The 24,645-nt window shown below is 40.8% G+C and overlaps 1 protein-coding gene across 2 annotated transcripts in view; it reads right to left on the bottom strand.

Annotated features, from left to right (window-relative positions):
• The window catches only part of NELL1 (neural EGFL like 1), an 891,388-nt gene that overhangs the window by 747,288 nt on the left and 119,455 nt on the right, over positions 1 to 24,645 (bottom strand). For both annotated transcript variants that reach the window (XM_058688463.1, XM_058688464.1), the window contains exon 4: positions 13,820 to 13,990. In XM_058688463.1, the coding sequence (XP_058544446.1) occupies positions 13,820 to 13,990 (171 nt within the window). The remainder of the gene's footprint in view (positions 1 to 13,819; positions 13,991 to 24,645) is intronic.

The raw sequence follows: 24,645 nt of genomic DNA, 5'->3' as shown, positions 1-24,645 counted from the left end.
TAAAGGCCTAACAGGAGGTTTCTTGGCCACCAGGGTTGATGAACTCAAGCAGGAGCCATGCTGGCCACTCAGACCCACTCATATCCTTTCCTGTTTGATCACAGCCTTAAAGATGCCCTGATGGCAGGAACAGCCATGTATAGAAATGACTCCTGGTATCACCTCCTTGTATTTGCCCTCCTCTTCACTTCCCCTCTGCTCAGATGTGTAAGAACCATCATTATCAAAATCAGCATCAGCAAGCATCATGAAGGTGTGTCTCAAACTCTTACCAGGAATTGCACTAAACCACTGATAAGCTATGGCCACACTGCTGACAGCCTACCCAAGAGCCATTTCCCCCTCTTTCTCACAGTACCTCAGTTTTGTTGGAGCAATGTGCCAGCACCATGGAAGAATGGTCAGTCTAGGACAATCATAGTGACCCTTTTCCCCTTTGCCCATGGAAAGCATCCAGAGATGATGCTGAGGGTAACACAGTAGAAGGATATAAAGGATCTGTCGGTCCCAGATGACCTGAACAAAAACTCATCTCAGGCACTGCCTCATCTCAACTTCAAGTGATCATTATCCTTACAGTTTAAACCACTTTTATTTGCAGCCTACGGTGTCCTAATACATGTGCGTGGTCATGTTTAATTCTAGCTATCCATTAAGGAAGGCATTACATTTGCCTTAGGATCAAGGTTTAGGAAAGTTAAGTAACTTTGCCAAGAATCACGTATCAGAGCCAAAGTTGAAATCGAAGGTTGGCCAACTCCAAAAGCTTGTGCTGTTAACCACTAAACTATACTTTCTCTCATTGCGTTCACCCAATGCCTGACCCAGGATAGCACCAGTTCTGCATCGGCCACACAAGATTTAGCACTCTGCACATGCTCAGAACATCTGACCCTCATTACATACCCATTTCGATGTTGCAACCCTTATCTCAACATAAGCTAATTGCCATGGTCTCCTCTAGCTACACAGCTGAGACAGGACATGCTGATCAAGGGCAAGGGTTCTTGGCTCCCTGCCCCATTTCTATAGCCACTGCTGGGTACAGTCCAAAGCAGGAGGCTACAGACCTACAGGTGAATACTGCTACATACTTTGCCAAAGCTCAGAACTGCCAAGGCACAAGAAACAAAGCAGCCCTAATTCCTCCTGAATACGTTCCTCTCCACACCTGTGATGCAACAAGGGTTTACTCTCTTCAGTGATAACACAAAGTGAAGAACGATGCATACAGTGCTATCTCATCATGGAGGAAAAAAATGCTTGTATATGCAAAGAAAAAAATCTAGAGAATGCAAATATAACAGTTAATGATCACCACTATGCAACAGAATTAAGGACAGGGTGGTAAGTATTGTAGGGTTGTAAGTAGCTTGCGCCTTTCTGTTTTTATTATTCACTACTATAACAGATCATGTAGCTTATACAGGAAATGCATTGATAAATTTATCAGATATTCCATCGTATAAAGCTAAAAAATGCCTATTCTGTAAATTTTCACACCAACCTTCATATGGTTGCCTAGAATTTCTGTCCACATAGCTTCTTACACGTTTTATTTTGTGAATCTGGCAAGCACCTTTTATAATTTAAAAAATTGAAGAAAAAAAATCTGTTGAGCTTCACAATAAGTCTATACCAAAATAGCATAAAATACTCATTAAAAAGAAAAAGAGAAATACTCACGAAACCCTGCCCAAAGGGCTTAATTTAACAGGCTTGATAGGAGGCCCTTATCGCAAGCTTTAAATGCAGTTTCAAGAAGGAGTTCCACAGAATTTTATAATGGTGATACAGCAACCTTACAGGACACACACATGTACCACCCAACTGTGTTTGCTCTCCAGCAGAAGGGGCACATTGGCCCTTAATCCTACCTGTGATGGGTTTACATTCATACCCTATCTGTAAATCACCTACACTCATTCATGCCTGCCAGAGCTCCTGCAGACACAGGACACATGTAAATTCAACTTGAGAGTGAGACATGGTTCAACCTTGTGCTGTGAATCAGACCAGGAAATCACCAAAAGCCTTTTTATAGATTCACTGCCTTCCTCTAGAAAAGAATAATCCTCCCAAGTTCAAAGCAGAAATTCGAGGATTACTTCATCTTCACCATTCCCTGTGTCTAATATTTACAAAACACATTGAAATTTACAACACACATTCCCATGAAGGTTCTCACTGGATCCTCCCTATTACCCTGTATAAGCAGACTGGGTAGAAACAATGCCCATACGGCACAGAGACTGAGGTGAAAGAACAAGGAGACTTAACTAATGGAACCATTTAGAAGGCTAAGATCACAGGTCAGAAGCCACAAATGCAGACCCCTAAACCAGAACTCTTCCACTGATTCATTATTCAGGTATCACAAGTATTTGTTGACGGCTTATTACATGACAGCTGTATAATATGTACTGGTGATACAGTGGGGAGTTCTCAGGGTGCTTACAGCCTGTGGGAAAAGCAGACATCAATCAAATGACCAAAAACTACTCTGCAGGAAAATGAGCACTATTTTATGGCCCAAGTATAAAACACAAGAGACTACTTTTGTCCTAAAGATTAAGGGTAAGTAGGATTTAGCTTCATATTCTAGAAATGCCATGTACAGGATCCTGTGGCATAAATGAATATGGTTCCCTTAAGGAACTGAAAGAAACTGAGGTCTGAGAAGTGGGAAAAGCAGTGCAAGAGGAAACTAAGGAGGGAAACTTGGGCCAAACCAAGTAAAATTTCTGAAAGCTATATTAAGGATTGTGACTTTTATCTTAAAAGTTACAGGAGGTCATTACATGCACTTACCTACATGTTAGGGACAATGGTAATCAGGTTTGCAAAGCGAAGTCCTTACGTATCACCCTAATGTCTACGAAAAATTGCTATCTGTGAAAATTACTCTGAATTCAATGTGCTCACCTACATCCTGTGCCTCACTCTTATTAGCTCCTGCAGGCTCCAGTATGTATCTAATTTGATACTAATAAAAGTAGCAATAATGACATAAGTCCTCTTAAATGGGGGTCCCCCACCTAACTCTCTATTTCATTTCCAGTGGTTTTTAATGAGACCTTGTGATTGCAAAGTCACCTTAAGGAACACAGAGTATATTACCTTGAAATTGTGAATATCAGAATTTATATTGAAACAGTACAAAACCACCCATGTAACACTGGGAACTCCTGTAATTCATCTCTCGCACATTTGAAGAAATGGCCAAATGGCTCATTTGCAGTCAGTCATGATTTAAGATTAGGTCCTTGGCCATTAGCACAGAGGCCCATGCAACTCATACAAATCATAAGAGGATGATGGGCCATTCGAAGGGCTGACCCAATATCATCTCTGTGGTATTGAAACCACAAACATATGAACATTCAGATTCCAAGAAGGAAGGAGAGTCTTTAAATCTAAAAACAGAACCACAGAAGCCTTCAAGAGTCTGAAGACCAAGAGTGGTTAGAACGTACAAGACAGATTTTGGTCCAACAGGGAAGTGGCCCTGGGAGGTGACCACTACCCCGGTCTTAGTAAGTAGCACATAAAACTTGGCCTTTGTTTTCTTCAGTTTATAAATGGGATACATTGTACTTTTTCTGTGAGAAGTTAAAAGTTTTCTCTTGTCACAAGGGGTGTTTGAAAAAAGAAAGAAAGGGGCGCCTGGGTTGCTCAGTCGGTTAAGCGTCCGACTTCGGCTCAGGTCATGATCTCATGGTTTGCAGGTTCAAGCCCCGCATCAGGGTCTGTGCTGACAGCTCAAAGCCTGGAGCCTGTTTTAGATTCTGTGTCTCCCTCTCTCTCTGCCCCTCCCCCACTCGCACTCTGTCTCCCTCTGCCTCAAAAATAAATAAACATTAAAAAATTTAAAAGAAAAGAAAGAAAGAAAAAGGAGGGGAAAAATGGAATGTTTTCATTTGGAATAAGCTTCCTGAAGAAATAAGAAAGGACCTCTATACCCAGGCTCCAGTCTGCACAGACTTCCTATATACTCCTGGATTAGTCACTTCTATTCTCAGCACCTCAAAAGTCCCCAACTATAAGATGCAATGTCTGCTTCAGAGGGTTATATTGAAGAACAAATGAATACAGGAATCAGCTCTAAAGAAATATGAAACACTAACCTCAACTCGCTAATGATGAAGCAGTCTGAGCTTCCCGCAGCACGGCGCTGAACCTCTGAGGCTAAAATGTCAAAGAATTCAAGAAATATGAATTGTACATTCCCCAGCTTTTTCTTTTGCCTGTCCTTCAAAGATGGCATCAGACCTGGAGAGCAGGTATTAGCAAAAGTGCACTGAGTGAATGAGTGAGTCAAGTATTATGCTGAGAATGTACCAAGATGTCACAGCCTGGAGCTATCTACCTCTGGTGGAAATAAAATTCCATTCTGATTAATACGGGCATTCTGAGTATCCCAACGAAGCCAGCTTATAGCCCCAATCCCAAGCCTGTAAGTTCGAGTGTGTGAAGTTTGCTGTCAGGAAAGTTATATCCTCAGACTAATAGACTCTAACGAGTAGAGATGCAGCATGACATTGCTGAGGAAGAGTTGCAGAAAGCATCACACAACAGGTCCTCTAAAGAGAAGGGGAATTATTTCCATTCTAATTGCCCAGCAAAACCTTCAGGTGAGGGTCCAGGCACATTAAGCAACTGGCTTAGTGACTCTGGAACTCCTGGTGGTAGAAACTCACAAGAAATTAAGAAGGATGAGCTGAGGGACAAAGTCAACTGAATTTGGGGTTAGAACAGGGAAAACAATGTGCAGAAACATTTTCCCTGTAAGCTGCGTCATCCTCACACGACACTCCCACTCCTGCCATACCCCCTATAAAAAAGCAACCAGGGGTGCCTGGATGGCTCAGTTGGTTGACTGTCCAACTTCGGCTCAGGTCATGATCTCACAGTTTGTGAGTTTGAACGCCACGTCAGGCTGTGTGCTGACAGGTGGGAGCATGCAGCCTGCTTTGGATTCTGTGTCTCCCTCTTTCTCTGCCCCTCGCCTGCTCATGCTCTGTCTGTCTCTCTCTCTCAAAAACAAATAAACGTTAAATTTTTTTAAGCCACCAAATAGGTACTTGTATCTGTACAGTTGTACAGATACAACTATACATCTGTTTCCTTGTATCCAACCACCCTGGCTGCTGTTTAGCACTGAGTTTCCAAAAAGATAGAAGAATGTCCTTACAACAGTGTAGAAAAGCCATTCTTTTCAATGACCACATCAGTACCCCTGGTCTAACTAAAAAACTAACGCAATATTTTTAAGTAAAAAGTCCTCATGGCTCATGCATTTTTTATTCCCCAATGCTCTATTCCAACGAGTGAATCCTAACAGGAACAGAGACAATATATAAATGTATTCTTTAAAAAGACAAGGTTCCTTCCATCACATGTATTGTTCTAGTTTGACTTTTCTCTCCTTGCTTTCCTTTTTAAAAAATAACTACGCATATCCACCAAAAAGACAATAAAATTGTAACGATAAAGATGCAAGCATCGATCTTTTTCCTACAAGAAAACATTTATTTCTCTTGTAGCCTATTTCCCCTTCCATTTATCTGGTATAGACCCCTGTCCGTGCAATACAACGACAATTCAGGATGTGTCTGAAGGCATGTAGATGAAATCACTGAAGTTGGAAATGAAGTCCTATTTCCCTCTCTATTCTAATACATTTTAGGTCTATGTATGCAATAAAGTGCCTTCTTGTCAATCTACTTATGGCCTCATGTAGCCAACAAACCACCAAATAAGGGATAGGTTCTACTGTATTCCTTTTCAGTCTTCTCCATTTACAAATCTAAAAAACACCAGAGTACAAGTTCATTAAGTCCACTGGGGAATGAGAGCAGAAGATGAAGGTTCTTGAGAAGACAAAATTAGAAATAGGTCTGCTACTGATTTCATTAGAAGACAAGGCAAAATTAAAGTTGGAACCTACCTAACAAGGTAGGAATGAGTAGGCCACAGGGTAACCAGCATGGGTAGAGGTGTGAGGGGCTCAGTCAGAACGAGGCATCCAATACCCTAGTGTCTCAACTGCCTAATAATTAAGCAGCTACTCTCCACTTTGCCAAAGAATCTACAGCACTGGCCACCTGGATCTTTAGATCCAGTCTCCCCCATTATTTCTCCGAGCTGGCAGCAAAGGCTTTTTTTCCCTTCAGTGTTCAGAAAAATGTTTTTCAACAGCATAACTATACATCATCTGCTGGCTACAGTGCACTGCTCTATCTTGTAGATCATCGATCTACCAAGGCCTTCATTGCCACGTCACCCAGAACCTCCCAAAGGCTGTCGACTGTCACATGTTGGGTAGAACACTCAGAAAAATAAGGAGCAGAAGGAGAGAACAAAAGGCCAATATCCCTTAGCATCTAAAAATGCATATGCAGCATCTATTCCAGCAAGGAAAGAGACAAGTGAGAAAAAAAGATTGGGCATCTAGGGTAAGTAGTCTTTGTTCACCAGCAGCATGCTGCAATGTCAACCCACTTATCAATCCAGATCATTGCAAACCCCCTGCTTGTTTATACTATACTAAGGGCCTGTGATGACGGCAAAGCTGAGTTGCTCTCCAGGGTCCTGAAGATTGAAAAAAAGAAACATACGCCCTAAATACTGTGATGAGGTAAGATCAGAAAGATACGCAGAAGGTCAGAGTTAGAAGGAAACCCAAAAATTATCTGTTCCCAAGCCCCTCACTGTATACCTAGAAGGGCGAGGCCCAGAGACTCTATACTACTTTCCGAGGTCATACCAATTTAACAATCTCTTTCAGCTCAAGTTGGCAGTGCAGAACACTTTTGTGCTAAAAAGCCAGATTTTCCAAGTAGAAAAACTCATACTCTTTATTTTATTTAGGAAATTTTAACAAGTGAGTTTCCTCACTCAGTGAGACTTCACCTGGCTTTACATCCTCTCATAAAAACCATGATATTTTTGGCTCCTGAGAAGGGGTGGGGGAACTAAGTTTCTGTACCTCCTCACAAATAAAAAGGGGGAAATGTCATGCCACATTCTCAAGGATCAACAAAAGACTTTATCACAATGGAATATCTTCTTTCCTATTCACCATAGTTACCTTTTTAGTGTTTGTTTATTTTTGAGGGTTGGAGAGTGCAAGCGGGGGAGGGGCAGACAGACAGGGGTGCAGAGGATCTGAAGCAGGCTCTGTGTGAACAACAGAGAGCCCGATGTGGGGCTCAAACTCATGAACCATGAGATCATGACCTGAGCCAAAGTCAGGTGCTTAACCAACTGAGCCAGCCGGGTGCCCAATAGTTACCTATTTTTAAAGAGATTCTACAATTACATACCTGTTGAAGAGACTCTGTTGGTGTAAAAACCATTTTTGTGCTGCACTGGCAACCATGGAACCAAAACTGTTGGAGAATGTTGCCTAAGATTTGGCCATCAGAAGAACTTCAAGGACCTGATTGATCTCAAATCCTACATTGCACCACAGATCCACATTACACACTAGGCCCTGATCTATGCGACATGAGCTACTGTTTTTATACAGGTGAAAATCTGACTTTACTGCACTCTTTTCCAATATATTTTAACATCTTTTCTATATGATGGCATATATTGATGTTTCATAATGCTATGTGTTTACAAAGCAGCTTGAAATTATCAAGATGTTGCATACACTCTCTTGCTACATTCCTACAATCTTATGTTAGAAGAGTCACTATGATTTCCCTTTTTACAGATGCAAGTGCAGTTCCTGGCAAATGAGTGAATGAACAAACTAAGACTCTTCAAGGAATGTAAGACACAAATGGCCTGATTTCACACTCCTGCATAATGCATGGAAATCCCATTTTATAAATGGCAAAACCAAGACAAAGATTCAGCATTCCTTTCAGTCCAGATTAAGCCAGAGAGCTCATATGCCTCATCACACAGACAAGAGCTCTCCCTTTCCTTTTCTAACCTCCCCTCTCTCATACTTCCTTTTCTGGCCCTCCCTGCAAGCTTTCCCTCAACTTGACACACTCATGCATATACACTCCTCTCTCATCAACACTATGACTGGCTTTGTAATACTTACAAGATGAGCCCTGTTCCAAGCCAAATTCTCATGTGACTGATACAGAATCAGATCACACAGTGGCAAAACTGTATAGCTGCAAAAACTGTAATTCATTTTCACCTGGGAAGGTAAGAGGAGTCTGAGAGGCCAGTCCACACCCCAGTTCTCCCTCCTGTGATCTACCAGACCTGAGTGTCTCCATTAGGAATCCAGCAATCCATCATGAACTGCCTTACAACGTCTCTTGTACTGGTGCCTGATATTGTTAAAATTTGCACACGGGAATATCCTCTCTCTCTAGCTTACTTGCCATCTCTTCCTGGACAGAAGGTCTGGAGCTGATGAGTAAGCTGGACCTGAGGCATATGCTGGTTTCTCAATTTTATTTTAATTTTGGTAAATTGTGCGCATGTGTTCCAGTTTGTGAAGTGAATAACGTATCAGTTGAAAAGCCAGGAGATTGAGTCTTGGCCAGGATCTCTTGGAAGCTATAGCCTTTGATGGTCATCTCTTAATTTCCCCCTCCTTACTATAGTGAAAATGTTTGTAAAATCAATGTAGTACATTATACATGTGGCTTAACTACATTAAGGAATTTAGGTTTAATAAGACGTTTGTAAATTCTTTGGGAGCTCCCTGAAATGAAGATGCCATATAAACATACTTCATTATGAAAAACCTAGAGAAACAGATGCTCATATCCTGAAGTTATTCTGAAATATTAGACACAAATGTTGAATTACTGGCTTGTTCAGTGATTTATAGTAAGTTTTCAAATTCTGCATGCTCCAGATCAGTTGTATGCAAAAATTCAATGTGCTCTGCAATAAACAAATAGCAGGTGTTAAAAAACTTAAGTGTGTTTGTTGTCTAGACCATGACTGTCAGAGTGACAACTGCACTGCACACGTGTGTGCACACTTGTACAAATCTGAAGCAATGAGGTGAGGGTTCAGAGCTGTGTTGCAGTATGACTGTGTAAGAGAAATTTTTCCAGCAGTGAGGCAACAGGAGGTTTGCTTAGAGTAGGGACACCTGCATATTGCACAAAGTGCTGGGTGAATGTACCATTAGAATGATAAACACGTTTGAGTCTGTCCCTCAGCTGTTGAGAAGCTCGGCTCCAGTCACTTCAAGATGCTGGGAATGACTTTTTTCAGTTCTCTCCACTGCTCAACTGCTATTAGGAGTTGTCCAATCAGCCTGCTAATAGGGTTTCAGTCCAAGTCTATGCTTTCTCTGATATCTGGAGGCCAGGCCCAATCACTGTGGGGGGCCCTAGTGGTTTCAGAATTAAAAGTGAGTGAATAAGCCATGAACTTTCAACGGCTAGGACTCTTATTTCTTTGTATCCTCCACAGCCTGGCAGAGAGTGTGTCCAATACATTAATTTGATAGGTTGACTGAAAGTTAAAAGTTACCAAACAAAGGGGAGGAAAGTCTTCTGTGGTGAACAGAATGCTTATGCACTGAATCCCAGATGTCAGTGGATTCAGGGCTCGGAGTAATGGGAACAGGCCACAGGGTGAAAGGAGAATGGAATGAGACAATCTGAGGAAGGTTAGCACAGGCCTCATTCTTGTCTTTGTTGGCAACTATTAACATAAAGGCAGCTGGAGAAAAACCCAAGGCAATGGAGATAATCAGGCTAGCCGCCCAACTGAATTGTTCCTTTTCTGTTTCTAGCTTGAGGTAACCTGCTACCCATACTTTGGGAGCTTCTAAAAGTAGGCCCAGCTCAACAGCTAAAGCAGGAAGAAAACTAAGTCTCCAAAGCAAGCAGGAAGTGTAAAACCACCAACTAAAATAGCAGTCACTTCTCTTGTGACAATTAATGTAATTAGGTCTGAAAAGGCTGTTTCTCAATTCTAAGCTAAAAAGGGTGGAAAATCTCACCACATACCACTTCTTCAGAGCAATAAAATTGCCAGGGAAATCTTCCTATTTCAAATGTCTTTATGGTCCAGAAAATTTGGAGCATTTCTCCCCTCAGAAGACTCCCTAATGTGGTTGTGACTATGTCCTGGGAAGTACAGATCATTAACACTTTACAGAGGTGGCGTGGAGGGACAGAAACTCTAAGGCTTGGGAGTTAGATCTTGGTTCAAAGTTTTAAATTATGTATCTCTGAGCCGTTCTAATTCCAAACTTGTGCAACAGGTCTAATAAATTGTCCCCACATTAATATCCTAATAAATATTATGCCCAGCATGTTACCTGGTCTGTAGTATTCAATAAACACAGGTCCCTTCCCCCATGCCAATGCAATGGGTTCCATCAGGAAGATTCTGTATCCTACCAAACAACTCCAATATCAGCAACGTAAGATGTGTGAGAGGAAAATACCAAGAGAGAGCAAACTGATCACACTGAACCAGGCTCTGGACTTCCCTCAGCTTCCAAGTCCAGTGCCATGGTCCCCCACATTGGGCTAAATGATCTAGCAGTTAGAACACTCCTGAATCAGACTTGATTCCAAATCCCAGTACAACCACTTACTAGAAGCAGGACTGCAGACATATAATGTAACCTCTGGTCTATAATTTGAAAACAAGAAAGAAACAGCATGAGTATGGGATGAATTAACCTACATAAAAGCTTAGCACTGTGCCTGGCACAAGTCAACACTCAATAAATGTTACCACATCACTGTTTGCCACTTAACCAGCAGAACTCTAGTGGGTAACAGGTTGAGAAAAAAGTGTAACTCTAAGGGGAAAAGCAACTCAAAATAATCTCAGGTAGTATGAAATGAATAGTTTCAGGAGTAAAAATCAGCCTTTGTAACATTCACTCTCTGTGAGAGTGGCCTATAGAAGTGGTAGACCAGTATCATGACAAATGGACCAGGACATTTGCCACTCTAGAATCAGCTAGTGCTAAGAAGAAACTTGTGAAGAAGGCAAGCCTATGTTATTCACTAGACAGTGCCCTCTTTCCTTAATCTTTTCTTCTTTCCTGAGGGCTCTGCTGCAGGTACTTGGTTTTCCAGGATCTCTCATGTATTCAATGCAGCCTAGCCTCTTCTCCAGCTTTCTCCCCTTCCACCTAAACCAGTGGTTGTGAAATACCACTCCATTTACCAAAGCTAGACCACCTGCATAAGAGCTACATGGAAAGCCTGTTAAAAATATAGCTTTTTAGACATTTCTACCCTCAGGGAATCTGATCCAACAGATCAAAGATGGGGCCTGGTAACTCCATCTTTTTTATAAGTTCCCCCAAAATTCTTACATGTCATCAGCTTTGGGAACTACACCAAAAATCAGTTTTTAACCTCTCCTGTGGCCCAGTTGTTCTGGGTCTTTCTTTCTCCCGATCTATCTAAAAACCTCATTTGTGTTTGGGCCCATGAATCATTAACAGGCAAACAACTTTACATTCTCCTTCCAAGATCTTACATAAAGGACATGTTAGGTCATGAACCAAAGTATGAAAATTTTCAAGAGAAGGAAAGGAATATTCAGCATCCCCCTCAGTCCATTCCTTATAAATGAGGATGACCCTATAGACTATTGGGGGCTCCAGCTCTCCCATCCTCTATCCACTTTGCTCTTAAAAGGGCCAAGGTAGCCAAGAAGGACATACAGTGGCTGAAAGTTTGGAGACAAAGAGGTACCAAAAACGTGCAGAATCCACAACAAACATCACCCTGAGCAAAGATGAAGCACCACTTCAGAGCACCTTATGTGGATTATCTCATTTAGCACTCCCATCTACGAATAGGTATTATCCTAGTTTAGAAATTTAAAAATGGAGATGAAAATAAATTAACTTCCACAAATTCAGAGCGGGCAAGTGGCTAAGGATGTCAGAAAAGAGTATTTCATAGGAACCAGAGTATCTGTGAAGGTGTGAAACTTTAGATTAGCAGAGATCTATCCTTTCTTCTTTTTTCTCCTCCAGAGATAATATTAGAAAAACAGATAAAACTTTTGGAAGGAGGGATGAGCACTGGGTGTTGTATGGAAACCAATTTGACAATAAGTTATATTAAAAAAGAAAAAACACTTTTGGAAGGCAGAAGCAAAAAATTGCATAGCAAGAAACCAGCAATGTCTCCCAACTGTTCAGGTGGGAATTACTAAACTAGAGCTTTGTGGCCTCTTTCTGACCTGTGGCATAGGACATGCAGGGCCCTTCTGCTCTACCATTTGGGCAGTAATACAGGTGGGGGCTGGGGGGCAGCAACAAGAATGCTACTACCTAACTTCTAGAAAATAAGTAGCCAATGAGTTCTTTTTTATTTTTATTTTTTTACATTTATTCATTTTTGAAAGAGAGACAGGGCATGAGCAGGAGAGGGGGAGAGGGAGAGGGAGATACAGAATCTGAAGCAGGCCCCCAGGCTCTAAGCAGTCAGCACAGAGCCTGACACAGGGCTTGAACCCACAAACCAAACCATGAGATCATGACCTGAGCCAAAGTCAGATGCTTCACACTGACTGAGCCACCCAAGCATCCCACCAATGAGCTCTTGAAGGTGGAAATGGACATGATGATGGCTGAGGGCTGGCTTTATGCAGGCTGCCCAAGTTAGGACAATAGGGTCACAAGGAACAAGTTGTTTCTATGAAAAATTTACCAGGCACACTTATTATAATCTGGTTGAAGCCACAATTCTTCTCAAGGCCACAAACATCTTCAACAAATCAAAATAGACCAAGACTAATTCAAGATGGCAGAACTTCCCTTAAGCCTGGCATTAATTTGTTCTCTGCCCTTCCAGGTCCTCTTCCAAAACAGACTGCAGAGCTATAATTATAAGTACATTCAAATACCTCCTCATTAGAATTGTAGTCTGGAGCTGATTAACCTTGGATCATTCTTCCTCCTGTTTGGTCCCAGAAGGTAGTTTGTTCCCCACATGCCTGTTCCTTATCCTGAGCCTAATGGAACAAGTTAACTTTTTGTATCATTAACAAGAATCAACAACTCATGGGCACTGCTCACAATGCAAAAATATTCTCTGTAAGATCACTATCCACAAGGATTTTCAGTGGATTCTAGAGAGGTCAAAACATTCCCCTTGACCACCATTCACCAGTTGTCCAGCCGCAAATGATCCGACAGACACCATCAGTCAGTCTTTCTTCAGCTGGAAGCAAACCTGACTCCAGTGACATACATGGGGGACAAGATCTCCTTCCCACCCCAGTTCACAATGCCCGATGAAATCCCCCAGATGTCACAAAGTCTTGCCATCCTCTGGCAAACTGAAAGCCTCATTCCTCTGCAGAGGATGGATGGCATTAATTCCAAAAGATTCAAAAAGCACAGCCTCTTTAAGAAGCCTCCATTTGGAAAAAGATATTTAAGCAAAGCTGTGCTTGATGAAGTGAAATAGAATTAGCTGCTTCAGTGGCACAGGCTTCTCAGATTCATTCTAAGGTAGAATGGCTTATTTGCCTCCAAGTGGAACGAACTCAACAACAATATATCACAGTTAACTGTGAGCACAGCTCCATGGAATTTCAGCTGGTGCCTGGAGTACACGGAGGTGCACTTAATATTCCCCAATCTGTAATCAACCTTTTGTACATTTGTTCCTAATCACAGGATACTGTTTCATCTTAATGAACTGTTTTCTTAGCATATTACAGTTGGTCATTTCAGCACATCTAATGGCCCATTTGGTAGGTTAAATTACAATTAAGGTCCCTTGGTTTTTTTATTTCCCAGCAAGGCCTGGAGGGATTTGATATTTTTCCCCTTCCCACTGCTCGATTTCAAGGACAGAATCACAAAAGAACAAAAGCACAGACATACCTGTTGCAGTCGACGTGGAGCAGGAGATGAGAGGCACTAATTGACAAAGCGACCTTGTGCCACTGTCCATCTGCCATCCGGTATGGAAGCGCCTCGGTCCTGGGCTTCCCGTTATGTATATAGTGATATCGGATCTCATCCCTCAGACCACTGCTCTCTAGTTCAAAATAGCTGTATGGAGAGTAACAAAAATATGTTTGTTTTTACTTCTGGATCCCACAGTTATCAATCCTCCCTACTCACAAACTCACCACCCAGTTTCTCAGAATCTAAAATTAGCTAAACAGGATACAAAGATCTAATAACTAAAAACCACTTGTACTGCATGGAATCAAACTCACCTATCATTGGAGAACCTCACAGTGACACCCTGAGCCTCTGAACCAGAGACTGTTTGATCCACTCTGACTTGACAGGCCACAAGCTAATTAGCAAAGCTTGGTGCAAGATCTCTCCAACACTTAAAGGTACAGTTCAGAACCCTCTAGTGTCTACAAAAGGCCACTCATGTGAAATGGGCTTAATGATGCTTCATTTTATTTCTGGCTCCTCTACTTTTTTAAGAATTAAAGGAAAACCGGGGCGCCTGGGTGGCGCAGTCGGTTAAGCGTCCGACTTCAGCCAGGTCACGATCTCGCGGTCTGTGAGTTCGAGCCCCGCATCAGGCTCTGGGCTGATGGCTCGGAGCCTGGAGCCTGTTTCTGATTCTGTGTCTCCCTCTCTCTCTGCCCCTCCCCCGTTCATGCTCTGTCTCTCTCTGTCCCAAAAATAAATAAAAAACGTTGAAAAAAAATTTAAAAAAAAAAAAAGAATTAAAGGAAAACAGAAGTCAGGTTGGGTATCAGGAACTGAAATAAATTGAGATAAGAAAACGTTATTAAACACATTGCCCCCTAGACAAAAAGCCTTAAGTGGACAACAGTTCCTATGTAATGGAGTAGGGGAAGAGTGGCTGAAGCCACTCACATATGGACAGTATCTCAAATTATCATGTCAGGAAACAGGCAATTGAGTCTTTTCTCTCCCCAGATTGTTGTCACATTTTCCAGATCCATGAAAAACTCAGCATCACCACTGCAGTCTGCACTTTTGTCATAAAATGCAGCAGTCAAGTTTGGGACATTCCTTCCAGACATGCTCCAGGGCTGATACTTTGAGTCCAAACCTCTTCTGAAATGCATCATCGTCATTAAATCAAGCCTAATCTCACCGCGAGGCATTGCACTAGGCATTTAACATATACTATCTAACTCATCACCCTGACAAACCTAAAAGGCCGATAGCATCCCTAAGAAACTGAGGTTCTAGAATATACCTACCATGTTTTAAATTCGGGTCTAAATCTGACATGCATTTTTCTACCAGCCTGCTGTCCATCTCAGAGGCACAATGACAGTAGTAAAGATGGCCTCAACTGGCATGGTCTGTCAGCAATTCATCTGTACAGACAACTCAAGAAATACCTGCCTATGTAGGTAGCCAGGTACCATCCCTACATTCAAAAGGACCCACTGTTTCTCCTCTGATTAGCTGAGTTGGCCTGACCCCACTAGCCAGATCATAATTTAATCTAAAACACACACACACAAAAACATCTTCTATGAGCACCGAAATGAATAGATCTGAAACTCAGACTCTATTATGAGAGACTCCCAAATCATAGGACAATAACAAATGTGTATTTCTTGCTCATCTTTCACAGGGATCCTCCCAAGAGAGCAGTGCTGGCAAAGACTAGACTCTGACCTACCCAATTCATACTAGACAAAGAATCAGGCCCAAGGTCGTAAATTCAAGAGGTTCCTTGTACTATTGCAGCCAGCTCCTGAGCCCAGGTATGTACTTATTAGTAATAACAGAATACATATTTTATAAAACTGCAAAAAAGAAAATCCTTAACATGGAAGACATTCATCTTAAGGGAATTCTCCAAATTGCTTCTAAGCAGCTAGAACACTAAAAGAATCCAAATCAGAGAATTTAAAAGGTCAGCAAGACCTTAGAGATCATCTGGTCATTCATTAATTTATTCAACATTTTGTTACTGAACACATAGTAAAGGGCTAAAAAAGGACTTAAAATATAGATCCTGTTCGGAAGATGCTTTCAGACTAGCAAAAAAGGAAATAAAATGTGTCCCTCATACAAAAGTTAGAAACAAATGGAAGACAAAGGAAGCTGTCATTTCATTTCATATGCCAGGAATGGACCAACTGCTTTCATAAACATCATCTCATTTAATTTCTTCAAGGTTAGTATCTTTATCTCCTTTCTGCAGAGGAGTTCACATGTGATCAGGGATACTAGGTTCCTTACCCAAGGCCAGTTTCTGAATAGAAAAGCAACACGATTTTGTATAAGAGACCTCACCAAGATCGTCATGAGACATCTCTCAATTACTTCACTTTGACCAATAAGCCACTGCTGCAGGAAGGGACAGGACCTTAAAAAGGATGTCAAAGACTTAGAATCCTCCTATAGATCGTCTGATAGAATAAAAAAAAAAAAGAAAAAGACAACGGGAGGCAGATATATTTAACTAGATTCAATCATTATTCCTGGGGTTATGGCTTCATTGAGCAAGGGCTCATTATAAGCATACCTTTTAAAGATTACTTTACAAAGTACTACAGCAAGCTGTTACCTCAGGGTAATCTCCACATACAGCTAAAAGAGAAGAAATCTGCCTGATTGTTAGGCAAATGGATACTTGGTTCTTAGGGTAAGGTTTCTGACAGCATAATGCACACATTCAGGAAGTGCTAGATTTCCAACAGTGTGGATGAAGTCAAGACCATGTTTTTGGTTTTTGTTTTTTTTTTTTTGGCTTTTTTGTTTTTTTCAAATACATCAGATAACTGCTAAAGTGGTCCTACACATGACAAGGAGACTGGAAGGCTAAGTTCTATCTGGGTAAGATGGTTTCGTGGGTGCTGGGAGGGGAATACGGCACTATTTCCACACAGTAACCCTCTGCTAACAGAGGTGTGGGACTTAGTCCTCAGAGCACCTAGGAGGGGGTCATTTGGCCTAAAGACACCTGGAGGTAGCCTGCAGGGAAGAGTCATGAGTTGCAGTAGAGCCTTGTTATTCAAAGTATGGACCATAGACCAGCATCATCACCACCAGTGGAAATTCAGATTGGCCCCAACCAAGACCTGTGTGACTCAATCTCCATTTTACTAAGATCCCAGAGGATTCACGTGCATGTTAAAGCTTAAGCAGCTCTACAGTCAAGTATACCAGGTGTTGCTTTACTTCCTGGCCAGCTGGTTAGGGTTGAGGGAAGCAGCAGTTAGAGGCTGCTGTGCTGGCAGCAAGAAGAAGGGCACTGGAGGTAATCATACAAACAAGAGTCGAGTAAGCTCATGGCCCCTGACCAGTCCTCTTTCTTCAAGCCTCAAGCGCGTGAAGGTCTTCTGTGGATTTGGGGGAGGGGACAGCTATATGACTGATAAAAAAAAAAAAAAATCACCTGCCAGACTTCTAAGCAGCACTTCTCCCCTTAGCCTTGGACCTCAGCCAAGTACTCAGCCAATGAACTCTCTCAGCTCCCAGAAAAGTCTGTTTATCATCCTTCAAATAGTTGAAAACAGCAAGGACATTCACTACTTAGTTCTTTTTTTCAGACTGAACATCCCTAGCAGCTTCCTTAGACTCCCCACCTAGACAACAAGGCCCCCCTGGACATATATTCTCTGCCTTACTCCTCTTCCCAGATCCTTCCCCATGTTGGTCATCATGCTGTAGCTACAGTAAAATGAATCCTTTTCCCTCTTCAATGGAGTATCCAGCAATGCAGACACTCTCTGGGCTGTCCACAACTATAAGTGCATGCGAATAACGTTTACATCTAACCCTGCAAACCATTTCATACAAAATGTTATGAAAGTGATGTTATGAAGGTAAGCATTCCCATCCTGTATTTACACAGCTAAATTTTTTTTTAAACTTAAGCCCTTGCCCTACTTAGACAGACCCTATCCACCATCAGTATAATTCGCTAAAAGTCACCAGTGAGTATTATGAACATAGTTACTATAAACCGAAGTTTTACAAGACTACCTGAATTTCATGCTATTTTGAGGGGAAAAAAAACAGGAATAATTCCAATTAACATCTATCAAGATCAGCCAAGTTACTTTCATTAAACTTTTTATCCTTTTCCCCCAAAACTTATACTGAGGTCCATTTTTATTAAACAAAAGAAATTTAAGATTTGAAGTTCATACAGCTGTAAGTGGCAGAACTAGGACTTGACCCCCAGTCTGGTAGGCATAAAAGTGGATGCTCTCAATGGCAACACCCCATCACTTTCTACTATCTGAGAGGTTTTAAATGTATCACCACCTCTCATTTTGCCAACAGTCTTAAATGGTACTTACGAAATTCGCATTTTAAGGTAAAAATAAAAGGTCCAAACTGACAAAGTGCCTCGCCCAAAGTCATGTAACTCCTAAGATTCAATTCCAGGTCTACTTAGTTCCAAGATTCATGCTCTTCTCACCACACTGTGCTCCTCTCCAGGTACAACTGTACGATCCTATCAAAGCCAGAGGGCAGAGAATTCAGGAAGACTCAGCTCCTCCGTCCTTGGTCCCAGAATGTCCCATCCAGCTAAAGAATCCCTCTGCAGATTCAAGTGCAAGACACCATTTCCTCATGCCATGAGAAATGTATCACAAGGAACAAATTCCATGGGTGTTCACACAGAAGCTCACTTCCCTCTTCTGGCTCTTTGCCAACTGCTGGGATAATGAAGAGAAGCTGCCAAAAATACCAGGAAGGTATAGTGTCCTACCTCAGGCCAGGAGTCTCAAGGACTCTGTGTACTTTAAAAAAAAAAAAAAAAAAGGGCAATAGCATAAGTAATATTGCAAAGAACACTGGCCCAAGGCTACCAAGACTTGATTTCAACCTTACACCTGCTTCAAACCATAAAATCTTTGGCAGTTGTGTCCCTGCCCCTCTGTTTCTCCTACCTCGGTTTCTCCTACCTGTTAAATGATCAGATCTGATCCACAACACCCCAGGATTCCTTGAGAAAAGACTCAGGGTGTCTAAGACACAGAGAATGGATTGGGCATCAGAGAAACTTCACTCTCCGTTGTATAATTTGGGGTTTCCCCATAAGATTTAGTTTAGATAAAAGAAATTTGCTTCCAAAAACAATCTGAAACCACTGAACTAAGAAATCGTTAGGATCCAGCTCTTGTCTAGATTTCTGTAATTCATCACTATTCTGCAAACTGATCAACTTTAAAAGAAAATGAATAATTAGTTGCTCAGCTAGTTTCATTCTCCCCTGGATTTTTCTGGTAATGCTTAGGCTCTAGGGTCCTTAGCAGCTTGAAGGGGAGAAGAGGAGAGGGCATATACAACAGGCATAACTAACATTCACACCTCACCTTTCTCCCTGGCACACACCAGGCTATTCCCCAGTCCCTCCAAATCTGTAGGGACCACATGCCTACCTGTCACCAATAAAACATAAGCAGAGGTAACGTGGAGGACCAAGACTAGGCAGTTAAGAGAGAGTGTGCCTTATCCACGTAAGTTGCACATGATCCAGTAGAGAATTCTGAGATATTAGTGGGTAGTAAGGTCATTAGATGTAATAAACCTGGGTCCTTCAGAAACTGCATGGGGCGGACACTCCCTCGCTCACACAAACTAATACTGAATAGAGACTAACCAAAAATAAATTCTTACTAACAATCCCCAGAGATCTAGAGGTTATTAGACAACCTGAACTCATTAAAAAGAGACACAAGAACATGAAACCGAGGAAAGACAAAAAGCTGACAAGTATCCATGGTGATGAAGCGATTGCTAAGCTAAAAATAGAAATGGCAGGAAACATGAGTACAGTCATCTCCTGTCTTGTATAGGACACATAACCAAAGTACATGGCTCAGAGTTTTACAAATGGTATTTTCCAAAAAACACTAATAACGTTATCTCCCACCTTACATGCTCTTCAATGTAATCTTGATATTCTTCCAATTGAAAGCCTTGGATATATGTACCCAAATCTTGATCTGGGTGGGTTTTTAAGTGCTTTAAGAGGAGAAGCAATGCTTGGTAACTTCCAAGGCTGGGTCATAAAACCTCAAGCAGTTTCTACCTTGTGTGTCAGAACACTTGAGCCTGAAGTCATGACCCACCATGAAGAGTTCTAACTACCCTGAGGCTACCATGCTATAAGGAAGCCCAGACCACATTGGGAAGACCACGTCAAATGCTGGAAAGCCCCAACTGGGATCCCAGCCAACACCAGTATAAACACCACACATATAAATGGAAATACCTCCAGATGGTTTCCCCAGCTGTCCACTCTCCCCAGCTGATACTGCTAACATTATGAAACAGAGACTAGCCATCCCTCTGGACTCTGTCCAAATTCCTGACCCACAGAATCTGCAAGCATATAGTAAGTTTGGGGGATGGTTTGTTACACATCAATAGCCTTTGGAGCACTAACTTTGTGCATACTGGTTTATATCTTTAAAATCTGAAACTATAATTTAGGTAATGTCCCTACCTAAATGCCTAGGGCCATTGGCCAGATGATCAAATCCCATTGTGCCAATTTTCTGCTTACAGGCCCACAAACTTATAACTATGCATTTTCTTCTATCAAAAGTGGAATTCTGCTCAAAAAATGCAATGTAAGATCAGTAAATCATTTCTTAAAATGCATGTTTCTCAGAGCCTATTTAAAAAGATAAATGCATTGTCTTTCTCAGTAATCCATTATTTCCCTTGTATCAAGTCCCAATACACTGGCCTCACACTTCATGCTTCCTGAACTGGAAGTGGTCATCTCAGTGGTCCCTTTATAAATCAGTTACTTTCTACGGGTTCTAGCCCCAAGTGCTCTTTCCGCCTACAGAGTTATTTGACAAAGGTAAAAGAAATGTCCCAATTTACCTGGACAAACTTCCACTACTCCCAAATTCTATTTCCTTTACTCAGAGCAATATGGAACAGTAGAAACAGCAGAAAATGCATGCCTACTATACAAGAAGCTTCAGAGTCCAGGCAACATGTGTTCAATCCCTGCCTCAGGCATTGAATCCCCAAGCAGAAACAGACAAGACACACCATTTCCCTAAACCTCACTTTCTTCATCTGTTAGAAAATAACATCTACTTCACAAATTTCTTGGGAGAGAAACATATGATACAGTGTTGGTAATTTCCCCACAAAGAGCCTGCTGTCCACTAGTGACTATTCTTTCCCTTCTCTCTTTCTGCATGCATGGAAACAAACAGCCTCAGAGGTATGAAGCTGCTGAAAGGGTACACACACCCTGCCTTTTCTCAGAAAGTGTTTCTCTGCCTTCCCCTTTCCCTTGTTCAGACTTGACCCGGTGATCTTGCTTGCAGTTGTAAACTTACCTGTTAGTTCTGTATTCAACCCTCTTAGCAAACATCTAGCAGAAGATTAAAGGGGACAGTAATTACAAACTGCTGGTTATTGAAAAGAAAACATTCACTGTTAAATGAAATGTAAAAATAAGTCTCTTTGCATCTACTCAAAACCATTCCATTACAATCTTTAAAGTTTATTTGAGAGAGCGTATGTAGGAGGGGCAGAGAGAGAAGGAGGGAGAGAATCCCCAACAGGCTCTGCATGATCACCGTAAGGAGCCCAATGTGGGGCTTGAACTCACAACCTCATGAGATCATGACCTGAGCTAAAATCAAGATATGCATGTTTAACCAAATGAACCATCCAGGTGCCCCGGCCCCCAATTACAGTCTTTAAAGCATGCAAGTAAGCCATGCTGTGCTTACTGAAGTAACAAGCACATGGTTCTAACTATCCCACATACTGACAGGAGACATGAAAGCTTGCAAAGTTAGGAGATTTCTTTTCCCAATTAAAAAACAAATTCTAAGATTAAAGCAACCAATGAGCTAGTTGACAACAGGGAAGAATGCAATGTTAGTTTCTGACTACAGATGCCTTCAAATACAGTCAAAGTATTAAATAAACAAGCCCAAGGCAAGGAGCCTAGAATCACACAACTGCATCTTATCTGAAGCCCAAGGTATAGTTCCTTACCCCTAGGAACTCACAATAAAGAGGTTTCTAAATATCAAGATCTAAGGAAAAGGAACCAATAATTGTTGTAGTTATGGAAAATATATATATAGCACTTTTTATACTTCAAAGTTTTCTTAAAGACTTAAAGAAACATTGTTCCCAACAAAAAAAATAACAGTCTTCACTTTATAATATTTTAAGTTTAAATGTTTAACTTGAATTTTTTACTTCCATGTTCAAAAAGCAATTTATCTTTATGGTACTTGGTAAAGAGCACCCAATATCTCTCATAGGCAACTATTGTTATCAGTTTCCTGTGTATCCCTCCAAAGTGTTTTGTTTTGTTTTTTTTAAGAGTAATTTAGACTTCCAAATTGTAAATAAAGAACAGAGAGTTCTCATATACCCCATATCTGGTCTCCTTCTATTAACATCTTACATTCATATGGTACACTCATCACAACTAATGAGCCAATATGGATACAATATGATCCAAAATCAAGAGTTTAGTCAGATAACTTTAATTTTCAACCAATAGCCTTTTTCTGCTCCAAAATCCCATCCAGGAGACATTAGATTCAATTGACAGGTCTCATTAGACACTTTTTAGTGGGGACAGTTTAGACTTTGTTTTTTTATGGCCTTGGAAACTGTGATTACTGATGAGGAATTTAATAGAATTTCCCCCAATTGTGACTGGTCTGGTGTTGTCTCACATTTAGATTTGGGTTGTAGGTTTGGGGAAGGAAGTGTAATTCTCATGACAGCATATCAAAAATACATACTACCAACATGTCTTACTAGTTTTGATTAATCTTGGTATTAACCTTCCTGGTGAAATAGTGTCTGTCAGGTTTCTTCACTGTGAGGTTAGTCCTCCCTCTCCTCCCTTTTCATACTGTCCTCTTTGGGAGGAAGTCTACGGGCAGTCCACACTAACCTAGTGGGGAGTTAAGCTCTACCTCCTTGGAGTATCTCAAGTATTTAGAATTCTGCATGGAAGATTTGTCCATTCTCTCATTTCTTTATTCAGTCATTTATTCAAAACTATTTACTCAGGTGTTTTATACTTTGGTTTACCATCCAATAGCAGTTTATTTGGTCACCCAAATGGTTCCAGCATGGGCCACTGGAAGTTTTTTCAGCTGGATCCTATGTCCCTTTAACATACTTCCTTTACTTATGGTACAAGATGCTCAAGGCTGGTCTTACAGGTTTACTGACTCAGTTCTAAAATTGGCCATTTCTCCAAGGAAACCTTTGGAGAAATTTCTCATTAGAAAATGGTGTAGAAACCAAGATCTGGCTGCTTGGTGTGCTCATTGGTACTGGGGTACCATCATTGCTTCTAGGCCATCTTAGCTGATAGAGCAAAGAAATGTATATGGTATAATAACTAGTGTATATATACAGATCTGTATTTCTATATGTGTGTGTATCTGAATTAAAATTATACTGATGCCTTCAACTCTAATCTGTTACCATATGGATTATTCTAGCCTTTTCCCATATTTATCCATAACCTCCCACAATCCACCCTCTATTACATCCAGAGTACACATACCGTGATTTTACAACTGTTAAGCTATACCTTTGTGTAAATAATTATCTACTAGAATGAAGCATCTATATACTACTCCTTTTGCCTTCAGTCTTACTGACTGCACTTATTTCTGAAGTTATTCAGGTCAGCAATTTCTCCAACCCCCTTTTCATGAAGGTTGTTCCACCTATTTGTAATAGAGTTAGTCTGTTCAGTCACTTTCCACATTCCATCTCACAATCCCCCAATCTTCCAATTTTTTTTTTTACAATATGCATAAAGTTTACTCTTTGTGCCATAAATTCCTATGGGTTTTAACAGATTCCCAGTGTCACCTATCCACCATTAATTAGGGTGTCATACTCCATAGTTTCTCTGCTTGAAAAAAAATCTGTTTTTCATCTCTTTAACTCTCAAAGCCCTGGAAATCACTCATCTGTTTAACCCTTCTATTTTTGCCTCTTCCAGAATTTCATATAAATGGAATCATACAGTATACGGCCTTATTAGACTGGGTTCTTTTATTCAGTAATATGAATTTAAGACTCATTCATGTCTTTGTATGGCTTAACAGGTTTTTCCTTTCTTTTAATCACTGAATAGTATCCCATTGTATAGACATACCAAAATTCATCCATTCACCTCCTGAAAGATACGTTGGTTTTCTCCTGTTTTATATGGATTATAAATAAAGCAGTTTAGTAAATTTTGTATTCAGGTTTTTGTGTGAAAATAAGTTTTAAAAACAGCTAAGTAAATACCCAGGAATGTGATTTCTGGATTATGTAGTAAGACCACATAGAGCTTTGTAAGACATGAACAAACTATCTTCCAAAGTGGCTGTACTAGATTACATTTCCACCAGAAATGAGAGTGCCTGATGCTATACATTCTCCCCAGTAATTGGTTTTGTCAGTTTTTGGTTTTTTTTTACCTTTAGCCATTCTAAATTAGTGTGTAAAAGTATCTTCTTTGCATTTCACTAATGAAAAAAAAAGATATTTGCTCACTGTTGAATTTTAAAAGTTCTTCATATATTTTGGACACACATCCTTTAACAGATATATTTTGCAAATATTTCTCTGAGTCTGTGACTCTTGTTTTCACTCTTAATAGTGTCTTTTGCAGAGCACAGGGCTTTGTTTTAGTAAAATCCAACTTACCAAATTTTTTTCATGGATCCTATGATTGATATTGTAAAGAACTCATCACCAAACCCAAGGTCATG

This window comes from Neofelis nebulosa, chromosome 10, assembly GCF_028018385.1.
Source record: "Neofelis nebulosa isolate mNeoNeb1 chromosome 10, mNeoNeb1.pri, whole genome shotgun sequence".
Classification (NCBI taxonomy): domain Eukaryota; kingdom Metazoa; phylum Chordata; class Mammalia; order Carnivora; family Felidae; genus Neofelis; species Neofelis nebulosa.
The sequence above is the reverse complement of the archived record's forward strand: the minus strand, read 5'-3'. Positions and strand labels throughout refer to the sequence as shown.